Here is an 18,399-nt window from a genome sequence, read left to right on the forward strand (position 1 = left end):
CCAACTAAAAATACTGTATAATGTACACATTACTCCCAATCAGTCGGCTTGCAATTATGTACAGCAGATACAAATGATCACACACATGCACTTTCGACTAGTTTACACAACTGACTTTTGAAGACATCAAGAATAGTCAGTATCAAGTTAAACACATGGAAATATAATTGAATGATTTTATGTGCCATTTCAGATATTCTTTCAGATATTTAGAATGCTGTCATTACTAGTATCCAGCTCCAGAGATGAATGATAATTGTGAACATATAAGTTGGATGATTTTTAGTTACCTAATGATGAACAGAACACAATGATCCAAGCTGTACATAGTACAAATTCAAATTAAGCTTGCTGAACCGCACTTGAAGTTCACTGAAAACTTGCTGAGTTTTAGGCGTCCGGTGACACACCCTTTCACCAAAGACTGCATGGTATACGTTTCACAATTTGTCTACAATCACTCCGTGATAATACATACATACAAGGCAGTCCTGTCTGGTAATGCACATCGTAAACACTGAGGTATTATAAAAGAGCATGAAGTAAACAATCACTCTGCTTAGTTTTGACTACCACACATTTCAAACAGATGCCAAAAACCAGTGAAATCAAATAAACACCTACAGTGATTGACATCTTCATGAGTGAGAGATGTACAAAGTAAATTCTACATCTGGAATTCATTTCTTAGAGAAAACATAGTCATATATTCTTTCATTGGAGGTGTAAATTGCAGGTTGAGAAACCTTGAGGGAACATTTATTATATTGACTGCAAATCACATATTTATGAGCACATACAGACACTTCCTAACTATTTGTAGACTTTCTAAGAGTATAATGATATAAAGTGACTGTTAATAGATAGAAAAACTTCTAAAGCATATTTAAGACTGATAAGATTTTAAAAAAACATTGCCCATGGACATGTAAGTGTACAGTTATCTGTGTTACTTGTTACAGCATCTGTATCGAGTTTCTGCAGAGGACCTCGCCTTTGGAGTAGAAATCCTAATTCAATCAAATCTTGCATTTCATCATAGATTCAATTCAAGTTATTTTGTGTATGTGTTGAGTCATCAGTTGTAGACAACCTCCTGCCCAGATCTAACAAACTGTACTACAAAGGTGTAATATGTTTAGTCTTACTCTATGTTTAAATCTATATAATGCAAAAATTGTGCATTCAGTGGTAACCCACACATAATGTAAAGTGTAGGGGTATTCTGTGCATTCCATATATTCAAATGGCCCCTGGGAATCCTACTTTTTAACAATAACAATTGCAATACTTCATACCTGAAGAAAAAAAAAATCTTCCAAGTTTAGTGCTAGTTATATAACAGGATTCCATAACTTCCTACAGCTTCAAGAGACCTTTTTTTTTTCTTCACAAATTTAAATATGCCAGCAAAATGCCAACACAAAATATGAGCACTATGTCCAGGTATATAACATGCAGATATAAATGGCAAGAGCATAATGCCATTCCTATCTCTGGCTATACTTTTTTTCAGTAACAAAGATACATGTCACACTTTTCTCTAATCATGCATATTCACACATAAAATACTTGTGGGTAAAACAATGGCAAATAATATTGGTCAGGAAAATACAACAGAATAGCCCTGATAATCAAATTGCATAAAACTATGTGTCAAAAAAAGGTCTTTTAAAATCATAGCTTCCGAAAAGAAATACATTAAGGAATAAATGAGGATAATACCATGAACAGGTTACGACTGTATACTACTGACAAATAAAATAGATATAGCATAGTGTAGGAATCATTCCAGAATAAAAGCTGACCAAAGTATTGGGGGTTGATCCTGTTTACACATACTTGGTGGCCAAACAGGAGGAAGTGGATGGACTTGGTAGGAGAGTTTGTATGATGGGGATGAAAGCACACCCTCGTTTGGCTGTTTGCAAGAGCATGGTATCTATGGCAACGGAGGACTCCTTGGGGGGCAATCTGCTGGGAGGGAGAGCAACAGATGTCTGGAGGTGCGCCACGCTAGAAGGGGCTGTCCTTCGGCTGGTGACTGGAGTGAGCATTGGGCAGGACTGGAGAGGAGCACTAGTGACAGGAGCGGGGTCTCCCGAAACCCTGTTAGAGGGGTAAAAATGCACCCCCTGTCCAGAGCCAGACCCACAAGCCTGGAAACCCTTTGACATAATCGTCTGCTGTGCCTGTGTTGAACTTGCCATCTGACTTTGAAGATTCGCAAATGTGGCTGGCCGCAAGTACCGCATGGGTTGAGCATGACAGTGCTTGGCTGCGTTGGCGGAGGCAACCTGCGAGTCATACATCGGGCTTGCTGACACATTCGTGACGTTTGCAGTTATCTGGATGCACTCACTTCTAAGTCGCTGCATGACCTGACCCGGAAAGTTAAATGCCAAGGGAAGCAGAGGAAGGATGTTCTTACTCTGTGGGAGAGCATGCCTCTCTATCCTGTCCACAGGCCGAGATTTCACATTTCCTCTGGTGACTAGTTGGAACACTGGGATGCAGTCGGGAAACCTTTGGACAGACTGTAACCCGTCTTGGACGACATGTCTTGGCCTTCCATCAATGTTAGTCTGATGTTGTCCAAGCGAGGAGTGTTCCTGGAAGCCACAAGTTGGGTTGGGCGGATGTTGTCCAAGTGAGGAGTGTTCCTGGAAGCTACAGGTCTGGTTGGGCGGATGTTGTCCAAGTGAGGAGTGTTCCTGGAAGCCACAGGTCTGACTGGGCGCACAGGTGTCCTTACATGGCATCGCCTTCTGCTCTGCTGGAAGAGGCGAGATTGGAGACCTGAAGTCTTCATCGATGATCAAAGGGTTTGATAGTGGTCTTGGGGATAGATCATACATTTCTGTGGATGCTGGCGATTGCTGCTCTCTGTTTGCATTTAGTTTTACTGAAGTTTCAACATGACGTTGCTGCTCGGGACCTTCATCGATGGGCTTTATCTTACCAAGATCCTCACTGATAGACTCCAGAGGGGTGACTGGCATAGAGTTGTCAGCAGATTGGCATTCAGAGGAATTGGGAAGGCTCTCAGCAATACCAGTGGGAGGTCTCTGAGACTTGGGATATTTGGGTGTGCTGGTTAGCAGAGGTTCCTGGACGAATGCGGGGCTGCCATCTGAAAGGTTCATCATTCTGGATTCATACAGCCGCTGAGCTGAATGAGGGAGGAGAGGCTGGGGGGATACCACTGCCTGGCAAGCTGGGCTAGCCTGAGTGGTGAGCTTAGGGGGAGAAGAGCAAGACGATATGATAGGTGGAGTCACTTCATCGGGTGACAGACCCTTTGGTGTAGCCACTGTCTTGATAACGTGGTCAGCAGCGAGGCTGGGTGACTCAGTATCACCAGGAAACAGCCACCGATCAAGTTCCCCGATGCTGCCTATAGAGCTGGACCTGCTCGGCAAGAGGTGAGGAGTGCTCACGCTGCTTCGACCTTGAAGTAAGGTTGGAAAAGCCGACAGGGAAGGAGGGGGATAGCTCGCAGACAACCAATACTCTTCCAACTCTGTACTCTTGCTCGATTCCTGGCCATTTTGCTCCGCCTTGTGATATGCAGGTCGTTTACCTGTTTGGACATTTTTCACATGTGCTCCTTGGGCCATGCTCTGATCAACGGCATGTTTTTCCAAAAAACATGGTTTGTTCTCTTCACTTGACTCTGTTGCTCCAGCTGTGTTGGTGGTACCCTCTCCTCTCCTTAGTACAGGAGGACTCTCACAGCTTTTCTCAAGGCTACCTAATTTGCCACCAAAAGTCATCTTCACTCTCTGGTAGCTGTAGTTATGCTCTTTCGCAACAGACAATGCATTGCTTTCTTCAGCTTCAGTCAAATATTTTGATGCGATTTCACACAGCTGACTGGATATTTTCATGGTCTCAGGTGCCTTTCCAGACTCTAACGGGATAAAATTTTTCTTACCACTGAACTCTGGGAGGGACCGACACCTGGGCATTTTGCCCCTGGAGTTCTCTTTCTTTTTGTTGGATGGTTTCTTGGGCATCAGAGCATCGTGTACAGCTGGTACGCTCTCCAAGTCAATGGTGAGGCGACGCTTTACATGTCTGAGGGCTTCTGTTCGGTGTTTGGCTTCATTCCTGACTACCGGTGTTTCCATCTGATGTAAGATAAAGAGGAAGATGATTAATGATTAATATGACAGGCTCAAACTTTTATGGGTAGGAATTTTCACTTCCAAGGCACTTTGAAGGGCCTGAAAGGAAGGCAACTTCAATTACTTTTATCTGTGACTTATAGATCTTATAATCATAGCTCGTCCAGTTAAAGATCAGTGGGTAACATTTTCATAAGAATCTAGGCATTTTGAAATTTGTAAAAAGACAAGTCTGAATATCCATGCACAATCATTTCAATGTCGTTTAAGGAATTCTAAAAGATGAAGATTTCTATTTTTAACATACCAAACAACCAACTAGTCAATTTGGTCCAAAATGAGGAAAGATATGATCTTGAAATGAAACAGAATTAACATGGAATGATAACACACTTTCCAAATTAGAAAAGAAAAACAAAACAAAACAATACAAAAGTAAAATCATTGAACTAGTCAAAACCAAATCAAAGATATAATGAAACATATAAAATGCAGCAAATTAACATGTTGGTCAAAACAAGTATTATTTCCTAGTCCATTCAAACACTAACATAATAACAATGGTCTGTCATATTTGCCAACTAGAACAATGTGCACAACTATGAATTGGCCATAGAAGAAGTTACAAATCTACATTAAGGCTAATGGAGGTTCACAACTCATTTTCATGTGATGCCACCAAACTGAAATACTCCTGAAATTTTTTGGTGTTCTGCTCTTTGGGCAGTTTTGTGTTTTTCAATTTTTGTTTTGTTTCACTTGCATTATCTTTGTCATGCTAAATATTTCTTGCTGGCTTCACATGTCAGCTGTTATGTTGTGAGAATCTTAAACTTTAACAGTAAATGGATGGTAAAAATTAGCAACTCCAGCAAATGTAACTTGTACTTCCTTGTGCTGGTGTTGGCAGAAATTCAAACTTCAATGGGAGAATTCATTCTGTCAGTGGCAGGAGCTGTTTGCATTCTACACACCTCATGTAAAAGTATTGGCAACATAAGAACACTTGGATGTAACTACTTGAATATTCACATGGAAATCTCCTACTTTTTGAAAAGAGAAGAACTCAAGACACAACTATGCAGGTAAAAGAAATTAAACTGAAAAGAATTTAGTCAAATCCAAACACAAATTTACTTTGGCTTTATACCTGTTTATGAGATGTGTCCCTAAATCCTGCTTTGGAAGAAAATTGATACACTTCACTTAGCCACATGTCATCAAGAAAACATGGTAAGCAAAAAAGTGACAAACACAGATATAAACATGTACAGTGAACACACTAACCTTTTTGAATTACATTTGGGTTATATGTAAAAATACAGCAATTTACAAAAACACACACACATATAACACACCTCAAGGAGAGATGTACTGCAAGGTGGCGCTTCTTGGACTAATTGGTTGAGGCACTAGAGAAACAACTTTGCCATACACTAACTCTAATGTTGGTGCATCATTTCATATATGTCAACATTGTTATAATAGGGTTTCCTGTTACCACAACTTGATTTCACACAGGTGGTAAAGAGTGCATTTCAAACAAATTCATAGATCTCTGGCATAAACAGAATAAAGTGCCATCATTTAAGAAAATCTGCAGCTAGACTGGAAGTAGTAAATACAGTAAAACTAACTACAGAAGGTGTGAAGGTAAATATTTTAATTGCCCTCACTGTCCATGTAGTGGCAACACAATTTGGGAGGTGATGGTACTGACCTGTAGCTGAGGTGGGGAGTGCTGTGTGCTGGGTGTCTGGTTTGGGGTGTGGTGGGGGAGCCGAAGCAGAAGAAAGGGCCACTTGGTGGGTTACAACCACTGTTGGTTTCCTGATGGGCTCTTCGTTGCATGGTTCTCCATCAGCAGTCTGGGGGACAGCCGAAAGACAGTTCAGGTTATAAATTTACTGTAAGGCATAAATTGGCAGACAACATTTATAACCTGTACCCATCTTCTCTTCAAGCTATGAGATGACACTGAAAAGTGTCCTTTTACATTTCTCCAAGCAAATATAAATATTTTTGCTATTAAAACAAAGTGGCATTTATCTAGGTGTCTCACAGTCTCTATATTGCTTCTCTCGTTTATGAGTATGGAAGATTCTTATAAAATTGGTTTCACCCTCTAGCAGGATGGCTGTTCAGTTTGAAACCTATCAAGCTTTCAGACTTAAGCAAACTCAATGAATGGCATAAGTCTCTCCTCTCGACAGCCACAGATTTACCTGAGAGTTGGATGTGTCAGTTTCTTCCACTTTCAGCTTCTTCACCAATGGCTGGTACTCAAACTCGTTGTCCAGGGTCAGCTTGACCTGCCGCTTGCTGCGACGGACGATGGTCACTCCAGGACTGGTGGTCAGTGGGGGCGATGTGGTCACGGCCACTTGACCATTCATCTCAACGGACTTCACAGCTGAGCTGTGTTAGAGAATACATACAATATCAGTGAGATAGATAGCACTTACATGCAACATGAATCAGGTAGAAAATTATTACAAATGTGCATTACCTGCACATACACTTGTACTTCAAAACTGGGGTTAGGATATTTGGGATAGTCAGTGGGTGGAGTCTAAAAAGCCACATCGTCACAGGTTCATGCTTACACAAAAACACCCACGTAAAGGCATGGAGGCCGGATTCGAGCTGAAGTCACTGATAATAGAAACAAGTGAAGCTGGGGTCTAACCAAATCCCTGATTAGCATGATACAGTGTATATAAAAATTGTAATTCTCTTTAGATTTGCATAGAGGTTCATCATTACATAAGTTCTTGACACGATATCTGCTCATCAACTAAATTCCATACATACTGGCATGTGATACAACAACTTTGTGGTAGAGAATGTCTCATAAAGAAACACTGGTGCACCTTAAGTTCCCGTGATGCTGCAGATTAACAATGTTTCTGGGCACTGTTCCGTTAGCCTGTGGAAGCTGCACCCAGCCGCCATTGCTGAAGGGCAGGAGGTGGTTGACCGATCCAGGGGCAGTCTGTAGCATGACTGGACTCTGTGAACTGACTAGGGCAGGGTTCGTCACCACGGTGGTCCGGTGCCCTGCCACAATGGTGCTGCTGGCAGTGGTCTGACTAGTGCTCTGGGCCACGGTGCTGGCTTGCACTGCTGCAATGGTGTTTGCATTTAGCAGGGGCACAAATCTGCATGAAAGGTGGGGAAAAAATGGAGCAAATCCAAATCCCAGAAATGTTTTGAGGTGAAACAGCAAACAATACATATGTACTACAGAATATGAATCTTAAAAACACACACACAAACACACACATCCAAAAACATACAAACATACAACTTGTACACACAAAATAGATACAGATGCACATACATACATATGGCACATTCAACATGAACTAATAGCTGAAAACATCAATGTGCGTGTACCTACAAGTGTGTTACTTCATGTTTTGCCTCAGACTTTAAATTCCAAAGCCTATCAACTCACCTCTGCACATAAACAACTTTTTGGGGCTTCCCCACTCCTCCGCTGCTGGTCTGGGCCCCCAGGGTGCCGGGACTTGTCACCTCCATGTGGGTTAGCCTGGGAACGCGGCAGTCTGTGGGACTCTGATGGACCAGGTGGTCCACGGGGGAGGAAGTTGGGCTGGCAGTGGGCTGCTCAGGGGCACCGCCACAGGCAGAGAAGAGTCTGGAGACACAGGATGGGTACTTGTTGCGCAGAGCCTCAAACTCTTTGAGAAATGCTCGCTCTGTCAAAGAAATGGAACACATTGCACAACTTCAATTCTCCAAGGAGCTACCTTCCATATGAATGCAAATGCAGACCTGCATGCTGTCATATATTTGCTTTGCAATACGGGTCAAGTGACAAGCAAGTACATATTATGTTCCAACCCAAAATTCTAATAGCTTGAATAGAACATTCAGATCTGACAACAAAATGCCTGAACCCTTCCATTTTTTTTTTCTGCTTTCATTGTGACTGACTACCAATCAGTCAAATATAGCTCTGCTCATAAAGGGCTTGGTTGTTGATATATTTGGAAAATACTGTAGGGTCTATGACAGACAACTGATATTTTTTCAGTCACACTTGCTAACTACATAGATTTTTTTTTTCCTCCTTTGGGGGGGGGGGGTGGTAAGTATGATGTACCCTCCTCTGTGCATGACTGTGTCTGTCTAAAAGGATTTCATCCTCTTTCCTTAAAATGCATCCAAGGCATCATGGTTCAACCCTCCTTTTTTCTAACCCGAACTAAAGGCCCCGTCACACTACAGCGAATGCCCAACGAATGCCAAGCGAAAGCCCAACGAATTCGAGAATGTGAAGACAGTTTGCATGTCTGACGTTCTTTGAATTCATTAGCTATTCATAGGGATTCGCAGAGATACGCTGGAGATTTTGGACATGTTTAAAAAATAAAATCTGCTCCAGCGTATCTCTGCGAATCCCGACGAATAGCTAATGAATACAAAGAACGCCAAGCATGTTATGAACTATTCTAGTATTACCAATGGATGTTAATATATCTTCACATTTTCAAATTTATTGGACATACGTTGGGCATTCGTTGGGCATTCGCTGTAGTGTGACGGGGCCTTAAGTCCTTCTCTTTCATGCTTGAGAGTTTTGACTACCAGCTCTACCAGACTCTCTATAGAAGACATATACCTTTCTTCTTGCCACTGTTTTCCAGAGACGGACTGCTCCCTCCAGCTTCCTGTCCCTCTTCCTCCTTCTCCACTTTGACCGGGCTGTTGGGGGCAGAGGAGTACTTGCGGCGCTCCTGTTCGGCCACCTCGCAGATGGCACTGAAGGAGGCGTTGCGGCTCCAGTTGAGGCGGGACTTCCCCGGCCCTAGCTTCCCGAGTGGGAGCTTCTTCATGGCTGAAGTCTGTTTGTGGGTGGGATGACTTGACCACGCCTCAGCTGTCACTGTCATTATCATGTGTAAACAGAAATTAGGATCATATACATGACACTCTTAAGAGTAAAATTAAGAAGTGAATTAAACAGGCACCAATACTCACACTAACAATCAAACCATTAAATACTGTTTACAGAGGCATGCGTGAATCAGAAAGACTTCAGGCTTGAAGTCATTGGTTTGTGATGAACAAGGCACTAATGACAGCAGTCATCTGTTCAACTGATTTGATTTCGGCAGATGTATGCAGAAGTTTTACAATAAATCATGTCATACTGGCTTATCACAACCACTTACGTCATCTAAACTTTGTTGTAAATTTGATATGTCAGGACTGATTTGTATCACTTTTCTCTCCCAGGCATCATTTCTTACCAGCAATTTACTTGAAACAAAAAATTGAATCACTGAACGGACTGCAGTTATTTTTTATTCTTTCATCTCACACGCTTACTCAAATTGGTCATGATTTAATGACCTGTGCATCAGCAATAATCCCATAAAAAGAGAGAACTCTAAAATCACGAAAAAACAAATCAATAAATGTTAAATTACAAGTTAGTGAAGCTGGCAGCAATGAAATGATCAGATCCTCATGAAAGTATCTCTTTCCTAGACTCAGAATATGAAAGGAAATGATTAAAAGCTTCAAACTGACCTGGTGGCAGAGGGAAGTAGGAATGTTTCTGTGTAGGTTTGCTGCCGCTTGGAAGTTCACCTGTGGGCAAGTTTGACGAGTGTAGACAGGAAAATGTAACATGATAATAAGCGCTGTTTTGAGTCTTTTTTCTTCTGTTTTCACAGATACTTTTCTATATAAGTCTCTCAAAGTAGTATACAAGTGAGACAGACTACTGGCAGTGAAAATCAAATACAAAATTTCCAATGACAAATGGAGCAGGTAAACATGTACTGGATAAGTTAACTTTCAGTGACAGTACCAACTTGAGAGAGTCCCCATTTTCAACTTGTGATGCCATTGTGCTTTTCTAACTTGTCTAGTCAAACTGAGATATGAGCAAATGAGATTTGATCTTCCTGGTCATCAACTTGTAGGGACTGTGGTATTCTTACTTCCTCCAGTTCAGGGTTCTATGACAAGAGAACCTCAAACACCCGACATTCACAAAATTGCTTGGTGTGAAAACAACACACATTATGTAGCATTTCGAGACAGTCTTCCTCAAGCAGATTTACATGGAAAGAAACTGGTGATATCAAAGCGGGGATCTGAGAGTGACTCTAGTTCAGTATGATAAACAATATGACAGTTTGAATGTTAGTAAGTCATGCAGATTTGAAAAACATTTAAAAATTTTTTGCATACCTCAAGGTCTCAGTTGCTTGGTGCCTTATTTCATGGGGTCATTCTCCTTTACTCGTAAGGTCAAATACCATTTTGGTAAAGGTCTATGGTTACCTTCTTGTTTATCTTTAAAATCTGCCTTACAAACTTACTATTTGAAAGCCAAAACATGTTGCCACTATGTTAAGCTCATTGTTGATGATGAGTTTAAAAATGTGGGAAGGGTCACTCATCAATGTAAATTCATAGAAGTCATAATGGCTCATGAAATTTCATACAGACTGTTTCACACTTGATTATGCGACTTATTTCATTCTTTATCCATGAACTCTCTGCGGTAACATTGGTACTCACTCAGATCTACGTGGCTGGTATCAGGATCAGGCCCAATCCATCTGAAGGCAGGTTTGCGGCCACGCCCCTCCGACAGGTGGATTTTGTCAATGAGCTTCAAGCTGGTCAGGATGTTGGCGATGTCATAGAGACGGCGGACTTTAGCTGTATGGGAAGAATAGAATTAGAATTACACCAGTGAGGCTACAAACTAGATCATAGATGACTAACAAGAGACATGATTAATTACTACCTGCCCATTTCATATTTCTTATCTTTACAGAAAGAAGGAAGAAAAGAAAAAGGCCTGTACTAGACCTTTCTGTTTGATCTTTTCCCCTACATTACAAGTACTTCTTCTGCGGTTGAATTCTTGGAGGTCCTGTTTGACAGCCTGTACACACCGCACATGATGAACTGAACGGACTTGGAATGGATTTTGCAAATCTTATTAACAGGAAATTTGAGAATGCATTATATATCGAGCTTAGTTACAATCCATGTAATCTAAATAGACCACACTTGCAATGTTACCACTCTTGGCCTTACTTTTGAACTTGGCGCTTTCTCCCATTTGATAATTCTGGTCTCCTTTCAGAATCCTGGCAGCAACATCGAGGGAGATGACACGATCCTGCAAAACAGAAAATAACAGTTTGAGACATTTGAAACTGCAGCAAACAACATCAGAAGACAGTGAATACTTTTCATTATCAAATCCAATGGGACAAAATACTAGTTATCAATGAGGATAGGCAATCTAACACCCAATCCTCCAATAGTCATCATGGATATTCAATAAAATGGACTCTTCATCTTTATTAACGACTTTTGGCAACATGCCTTGTCACAACTTATCTATGCTCCAAGCATGATGGAGTCAAATGCTTCCTTTTATGAAGTTAAAGGACAAGTTCACCTTCATAGACATGTGGGTTGAGTGAATGCAGCAATATTAGTAGAACATATCAGTGAGAGTTTGAGGAAAATCGGACAATCCGTTTAAAAGTTATGAATTTTTGAAGTTTCTGCTCAGTCACGGCTGGATGAGAAGACTACTATAGCTTGTGATGTCATATGAGTACAACTATATAAAGAAAGTATAAAGAAAATTCAAGATATTCTCACTTTTCTCACATAATAAAAGAACACTCGACTTCTCTCTTTCAGATGTCAGGGGAAATAATATTACCCCTAACATAAGTCAGTAACATGTCGAAGAAGTGTGCACTTTATTCAAAAAGTCAAGTTTTGTGAAATTCTCTTTTTATTTTCCTTATATTGTTGTACGCATGTGACATCATACACTGTAGTAGTCTTCTCCTCCAGCAGTGATGCACAGATACTTTAAAAATTCATAACTTTTGAACGGATTGTCAGATTTTCCCCAAACTTTCTCTGATGTGTTCTACTAATATTGCTGCATTCACTCAATCCACATGTATATGAAGGTGAACTTGCCCTTTAAAGCTAAAAAAAGTCAGACAATTGTTCTGGATACAGAGGGAAAGATATTACCGGTACAATATAAATGTTTGATAGGATAGGCATTTACTTACCTTGCAGACAAGAAACAGCATAATAAACTTTTGGCTCATCACTCCTAGTGTCTTGTCTTTCTTTGTATCTAGTATCAAAATGATGGATGAAAATATGATTTGAAGCAAATGAGAGCAAAATGAACATATATTCATAAGTATACTCATGTAATAACGAACCGAGAAATATGAAATAAAATGGTACTGTATGTTATTTACACTCCTTTATTTTCTCGAACTAGTAGAAACACATTTTTCTAAAATTATAGAAAGTAGCTCATGAAATTGTGTGCCAAGAAATAGTCATGTCATGAATAGGAGTGTGGTATTGATGCTAATATTTTTCATCACACAAAAAAAGGGAAGCTTGCATTATTCTCTCATCTGAACTTCACTCGATAAACTACACACAATCAATACAGTCTACATAGCTGCCACTCACCATCTTCCCAGTTTTCTTGACCGTCTCTCCTCATCTCTGCCTCTGTCGGTGACTTCAGTGGCACCTGGATGTTGCTCAGATCCTGGAACGGCAGTTTTGCCAGGGTAGGATACATCCTATCGTCACTAAATGTTGGTGACACGTTCTCGTCGGACAGCAAATAGCCTTCATCAAGACGATGCAGGTGAGCCAGCTGCTCTGCAAACCTCTGCCGCTGACCAAGACACTGGACATTGAAGGAGATGGTCGATACATAATGACTACATTCAACCAACCAACTACGAGTCAACAATAGCTTCTCATTAATTATATTTACCTTCACTGTCTTGACCATAACGATAATAATAATAAAAAAAAATCATATACATGGGAGATACACTGCGCATTGTTGATAGTCTGACCACATTAGACAAAGTGAACCTATATTGAATATGTCAACTGATACTTCCTTAATTATTCTTTGCACTGTCTTGAGAAATTAAATGGGACTGAAATAATAAAATGACACTTATAACCACACGACTGCTTGCATGGGACACAAATAACACCCTGCCCTTGTATGAGGTTGGAAACTATTGAGTTTCAAAGGATTGGTACACTGAAGATCCTCAAAGAATCAAGCAAACGCAGAATGATACGGCAATAAGACAAAATTTGAGAAGATACATTGTAACAAAATAAAATTAAACTCAATGGCCCGAATTCACAATGGTGGTACAATTGAAACCATGGTTTAAACCATGGACAATTTGTATGGAGCGCCAAGTGTCGCATGGCCTACAATGAAAATTTTGTCAACGAAATGGTCATTTCGTTGTCATTTCGTTGGCGAAATGACTTATTTTGTAATGAAATAGGCCATGTGACATTTGGCGCTCCATACAAATTGTCCGTGGTTTAAACCATGGTTTCAATTGTACCACCTTTGTGAATTTGGGCCAATGAATAGATTCTGGCACCCTACCTTGAGTTTGGCCAGCGTGCTGTGAATTCTCGTCCTGCCGTGCCAAAGGTATCGGTTCTTAGCTCTCCTACTGACCATCTCCACACTCTCGAGGACATTGACAATGTCATAGATTCTCCTCCTCTCGACATCTAAAGAAAGAAAGGAACAGGCAAAGTGCATTGTATTTTACAAGGTCAAAATCCTGATCCATGTTGGAAATGAATACCATCCAATACAAAGTAAGTATACAAAGCATATCAGCACATAAACTAGATTTCTCCCACATGCCTGCATAGCCATTTGAGCAACAACAACTGTATTCCATACTCTTAGCAAGCTAATGCCCATTCATAGGGCTTACCCTACAGTGAGACATTACTCTCAACATTCATGTGATGATTCAACAAGGATTGACTTATTTGTCGATGCAACTGCTAGAGAATTCCAGGCTTTTAACAAAAATATATATACATATGAGTATTTAAAGAATAACATTTCATGGCAAACCAATACTTCAATTAAAATTGTTGAGATGCTGTCTTTATTGTGCAACGTGCGGCATCATGTCCTAAATGATTTTTTTTTTTTAACTTAAAAAGAATAAAAAATGAGGTATGGAGCACAACTGGTTCCTGTTTAGACAATGAGAACATCACTTTTTTTCACACAGAAAAATTTCATTACAATTTTGTCCCATCAGTGAGATTTGATATGCCATTCAAATTTCAAAATAGCAAAAAGTTGGGGGTTTTTTTCTGATTTTCTCTCCTTTTGCCATCAGCACTGTCCAACTATGCCCCTGGATGAGGAAAGCCCATGACAATGTTGACTCTCATATTATGACATGATGGTGTACCTTTTAGACCACTTACTCAGATCTTTTGAGATTTGATCCAGAGAAATGTCCATGGCCTTTCCATCCTCTGGATAATCTGGATATTTTGTCAGGAATCTGGAAGAAAGCAAACAGCACCAATACACAGTGTACATCTGTACAGAGTGTAATATCACTTTGATTCTGCAACTGGATTTAAGCAACAGGAACTCTATCTACCTTTTTTCGAGGTGACAACGGTTATATATTTCATTTTACCGTAAGCTATCAACAACTGGATTACACACAAGAACTCAAAACAGACACAAAGCGAATGTGGTCTTTGTTTGAATTTACATCATCTACCCATAAGCTATTCAGCATTTTCTTTGAGCTACATCCACATTAGAGCACATACATTGTAAGAACAGTGCACATACAGACATGATAAAATTCATAAATATTGAAATTAAGCATCTCTCTTACTTTTGGCAGAGCAGTCCAAGTGACTTAGATTTTCTGTTGTTCGCCTTCTCTGAATCATCTACTCCACTTTCTTCCTGTGATGAATTCAGCAACCCTAGCTGAGTCAAGTTTTCCCCTGTTGATGCATCACTACCAATGCTCGGCGGTATTGCTCCTTGCGAGGCCACTTCTACCAACCCTTCAAAGAGGCGGGCTTTTTTCTTTTTGTTCTCCATGTTCCGAATCTCTGGCGATGCTGCGCTCAGCAGCATCTTCAGGTTTGCTGTTGGTGTGAGCGGACCGTTCTGGAAATCGCCATCAGTCGGCTTCGTTGGCGTGATGGGCTGCAGGGCTCGTTTGCAGGACTCATCAAAGTGTTGACCACTGCTGCATGGAGTTCTAAATGAGTTGTCACAGTTTGAGCTCTGGCCCAGAGTGTCTGATGAATCTAAACTCAAATCCACTGATGAGAAGCCCCCACTTGAGCCCAGGTCACTTGTGAATACTGATGTGTTTGGCGTGTAGCAGGAATCACTTGTTGAATTCCTAGAGTCTTGGTTCCAGCTATAATCTATCTTGCCCACTCTCTCTGAGGGCACAGTCTCATCTTTGACCTTTGGGCTGCAGGTCATAATGTCCACAGTATGATTGCTGCTGGATGACCCTTGGGATCCTGAGAACGGTATCTTGACTCCACTGCCGTACTCGCTGGATTCACTCTCATTGTCACTGTCTGGATCCAGTGGCTGGAAGTTATTTGGTAGCAGGAATCCAGACATGCTGGATGCTAACTCAGCCATGTTGAATACTGGTCAGTCAAACAAAGTCAGAAAATGCATCTGATGGAGAAATAAAATAAGAAGCAAAGGTACTGGTACAGGTGCAAAACAATGTAATGTGACTATAATGACATACCGGTACATTTATTATGTAGGTATAAAAGTCCAAGGGCTTGTAGCCTACAATGTGAGTAGACATTCCTTGAATTTCTCCCTAAATAGATATTTTGGTTGTAGAATCAAGTTTGACCAGTCTGAAACATTTTTGCCCTGCTTATCCAATTGGGTGGACACTGCTGACATAACAAGCCCATGATTACCTCAGTTGATATCCTTATTTTATCTACAGTATACTGATTTCAAACTTTGACTGAAATTGTTTATTTCTGATTAATTCTACACTTACAAATTGTACATTGTATTTTTCTTAAGATTTCAAGTTTATTCACAATACAAGTACAGTGGGCAGGTTATTAATACACCATTCACACATGTTGAGTTTGTCCCTTCATCATTTATCTGCCAAATAAATACACAAGATCATATATCTTTCCTCTTTATATATTTTTGTATTTTAATAAGTTTTTTTTTTTTTTGGGGGGGGGGGGGGGGGGGCTGGGGAGAAGCCAGAGGCATGTCCTGCAATTGTTTGCAATTCAGTCAGTGTTTGCCTTAAATTTCTTGTGGATGTGGAAACATGCTAAAATCAGAATGGTCACAAACATTGCAACTGATTGACAAATTGCCCTACATCGACGGAAGAATTTCATGAATTTGAAGGTCACAAACATGCTTTCAAAACCTTTTGACTGCCCTGTAGATTTTAAATTCTCAAGATGAAAAACCAAACAAAAGAAAAATTAAAGCAAAAACAAAAATAAAACACCGCCATCGTGTATCAAGGGAGGTTGGACAGGTCAATATGTCGTAATGGGTGAAGACGTGAAGTACTGTAAAGAAACTGAATTCCTGAGCGAGAAACAACCTTGTAGTAGTGGTATTATCTGACTAGACTAGATCTAGTGAATGGGTGATGTTTTGTTTTGTGATAGAAAAATTACAATAGGCCCTACAGGGACATAATCTACTGCATGCCATTGCATTGGCATTAGCATCTAAATTTTAGCTCCTGAACTTTAGTAAGACTGAAAGATGCTTCTTCTTTTATTCTTTGGGTAAATAGTTTTGAACTCTTGTAGCTGTATATTGGTCAGGCAATGGTTCCATCAAAGCACAAGTTAGTCTGACCATTCAAATTTCAACACAAATGGCTGCGATCACGATTGATCTTTGCTTAATAAAGCCATGCCCCACATCCGGTCGCCATTATAGTAGAGCTGTGTTGATGAACCAGCAGCACCATAAAAGTGGTATAGGCAGGGCGCGCAAAGAACCAAACAAGCCGAAAAACGCGCGCCCGCCTTCCCTGTGTAGTCCGTTGGCGATCCGCGATATAACGCCCACAAATAAGAAAGAGCCTGTCCAAATCATGAAAGGCATCATGCCTGTACAATCAATCTGTGTCCAAATTTCATTGTATCAGAATTTATTTATTTCGTGCACTCTTACGAGCAGCTGAATTTCGACAGGAAAATATTACATTACATGGCAGTACGAATATCAAACTGTTGGTCGTCGCGTTTCGTCGACGGCCGAGGCGCAGTGCAGTGCACGATGTAATACGTCGACAAGTGGGTCTAACGTTACAACTTTAGTTACTGTGCTAGTGCAGATCACAAATTAGAGTTAGACAATCTATATCTTTTGTGACTCATATATGTCACTGTCATGTCGTCAACACTGAGAGGGAAAATAGCGTAATGAAGCATTTTTGTAAAACTAGATGAATAAGTTAGCAAGTGCTGTAAATTTTGCATACAATTCAACATCCAACGTTGCCTATCCTAGTCGATATTCCGAATCCGACTGTTCTCTGTTCTCTGCTGATCGTGCGTTGGGGTGTCGCTGGAAAATGGCTAGGTTTTCAAGTCGAAAGATTTTTTTTTCTTAACTGGGTCTGCATGTGAAAAGAGATATCATGATGAAATTATACATTGACTGTTAAGGAATTTGCAAATAATGACTTTTTAGGAAAAACTTACCATTTTTTCCAAGGCACCCAAGGCCAGGCGTCTGCCTCTGTTCTGCTAACACAGCTCAGTCAGCCGATCGTTTGCGATCAATGGCACAAAATCACACACACACTAAACGTACACACGTACACGTAATACGTCCCTGCCCTCTAGCTCTCTGCTATGCGTACACACGAAAACGGCATACGATACAAGATTGGGAGTTCGCTTCGCGCACAATCGACCAGGCATATCAGCACAGAAACCACGGGCGTACGTTTTTCAGTTCAATTTTGGCGCGGCTGATGCGGGTACACACAAGACCGCCCATTTTTCGCTGTCCTCGCACAACTCTCTAAACATAGCGTACATGTGTGCGTCTCATCGGGCCGTCCTGACTATCCAATGAAAATACGATGAATTGTACAAGGGCGTGGCTTAGTATTCCGAGGCATGCAGCAGCTTGATGGTGAATGGGTTTATATGACTGAACGATTCTCATTAGCATACTTATAGTAATACAGTACGTTGTACACGAACTGCTCTACATAAAAATACACAAACCAATACTGTAACCTCCAAAACATCACATGCTCTAGTTTGGCTACGTTCGGCCAGGCACTTCTGTAGCGGTTCGGCACGAGTACTTTCCACAGAAGTGTTACAA

At 40.7% G+C, this 18,399-nt stretch overlaps 2 protein-coding genes across 2 annotated transcripts; both read right to left on the reverse strand.

Annotated features, from left to right (window-relative positions):
- Positions 1 to 1,832: 1,832 nt before the first annotated feature.
- LOC139736919 (uncharacterized) lies at positions 1,833 to 6,396 on the reverse strand. The gene is made up of 3 exons (XM_071647593.1): positions 6,356 to 6,396; positions 5,851 to 5,998; positions 1,833 to 4,133 (listed from the first exon to the last, which is right to left on the reverse strand). Exon 3 carries the CDS (start codon positions 4,131 to 4,133, stop codon positions 1,833 to 1,835), a length of 2,301 nt encoding a protein of 766 aa, XP_071503694.1. The 5' UTR covers positions 5,851 to 5,998; positions 6,356 to 6,396.
- Positions 5,197 to 17,825, reverse strand: LOC139736920 (uncharacterized). Its single transcript, XM_071647594.1, has 15 exons — positions 17,763 to 17,825; positions 14,903 to 15,720; positions 14,475 to 14,554; positions 13,621 to 13,751; positions 12,657 to 12,882; positions 12,236 to 12,303; positions 11,226 to 11,310; positions 10,698 to 10,841; positions 9,696 to 9,755; positions 8,782 to 9,045; positions 7,591 to 7,855; positions 7,004 to 7,291; positions 6,356 to 6,548; positions 5,851 to 5,998; positions 5,197 to 5,207 (listed from the first exon to the last, which is right to left on the reverse strand). The coding sequence occupies exons 2-15, from the start codon at positions 15,679 to 15,681 to the stop codon at positions 5,197 to 5,199; spliced, it is 2,742 nt and encodes a 913-aa protein (XP_071503695.1). The 5' UTR covers positions 15,682 to 15,720; positions 17,763 to 17,825.
- Positions 17,826 to 18,399: the final 574 nt, after the last annotated feature.

Source organism: Diadema antillarum, unplaced genomic scaffold, assembly GCF_040938485.1.
Source record: "Diadema antillarum isolate AM-2024a unplaced genomic scaffold, OU_Dant_1.0 seq00000674_RagTag, whole genome shotgun sequence".
Classification (NCBI taxonomy): Eukaryota; Metazoa; Echinodermata; class Echinoidea; order Diadematoida; family Diadematidae; genus Diadema; species Diadema antillarum.

What these genes read in the sequence shown, in the direction of transcription:
- LOC139736919 (XM_071647593.1), bottom strand. Translation starts at nt 4,133, where the DNA reads ATGGAAACACCGGTAGTCAGGAATGAAGCCAAACACCGAACAGAAGCC.
- LOC139736920 (XM_071647594.1), bottom strand. Translation starts at nt 15,681, where the DNA reads ATGGCTGAGTTAGCATCCAGCATGTCTGGATTCCTGCTACCAAATAAC. An exon ending in TCAAATCTCAAAAGATCTGA is followed by an intron (nt 13,752 to 14,474) that starts GTAAGTGGTCTA and finishes TTCTTTCTTTAG; the next exon opens with ATGTCGAGAGGAGGAGAATC. An exon ending in CTGACACATCCAACTCTCAG is followed by an intron (nt 5,999 to 6,355) that starts GTAAATCTGTGG and finishes GCTGTCCCCCAG; the next exon opens with ACTGCTGATGGAGAACCATG.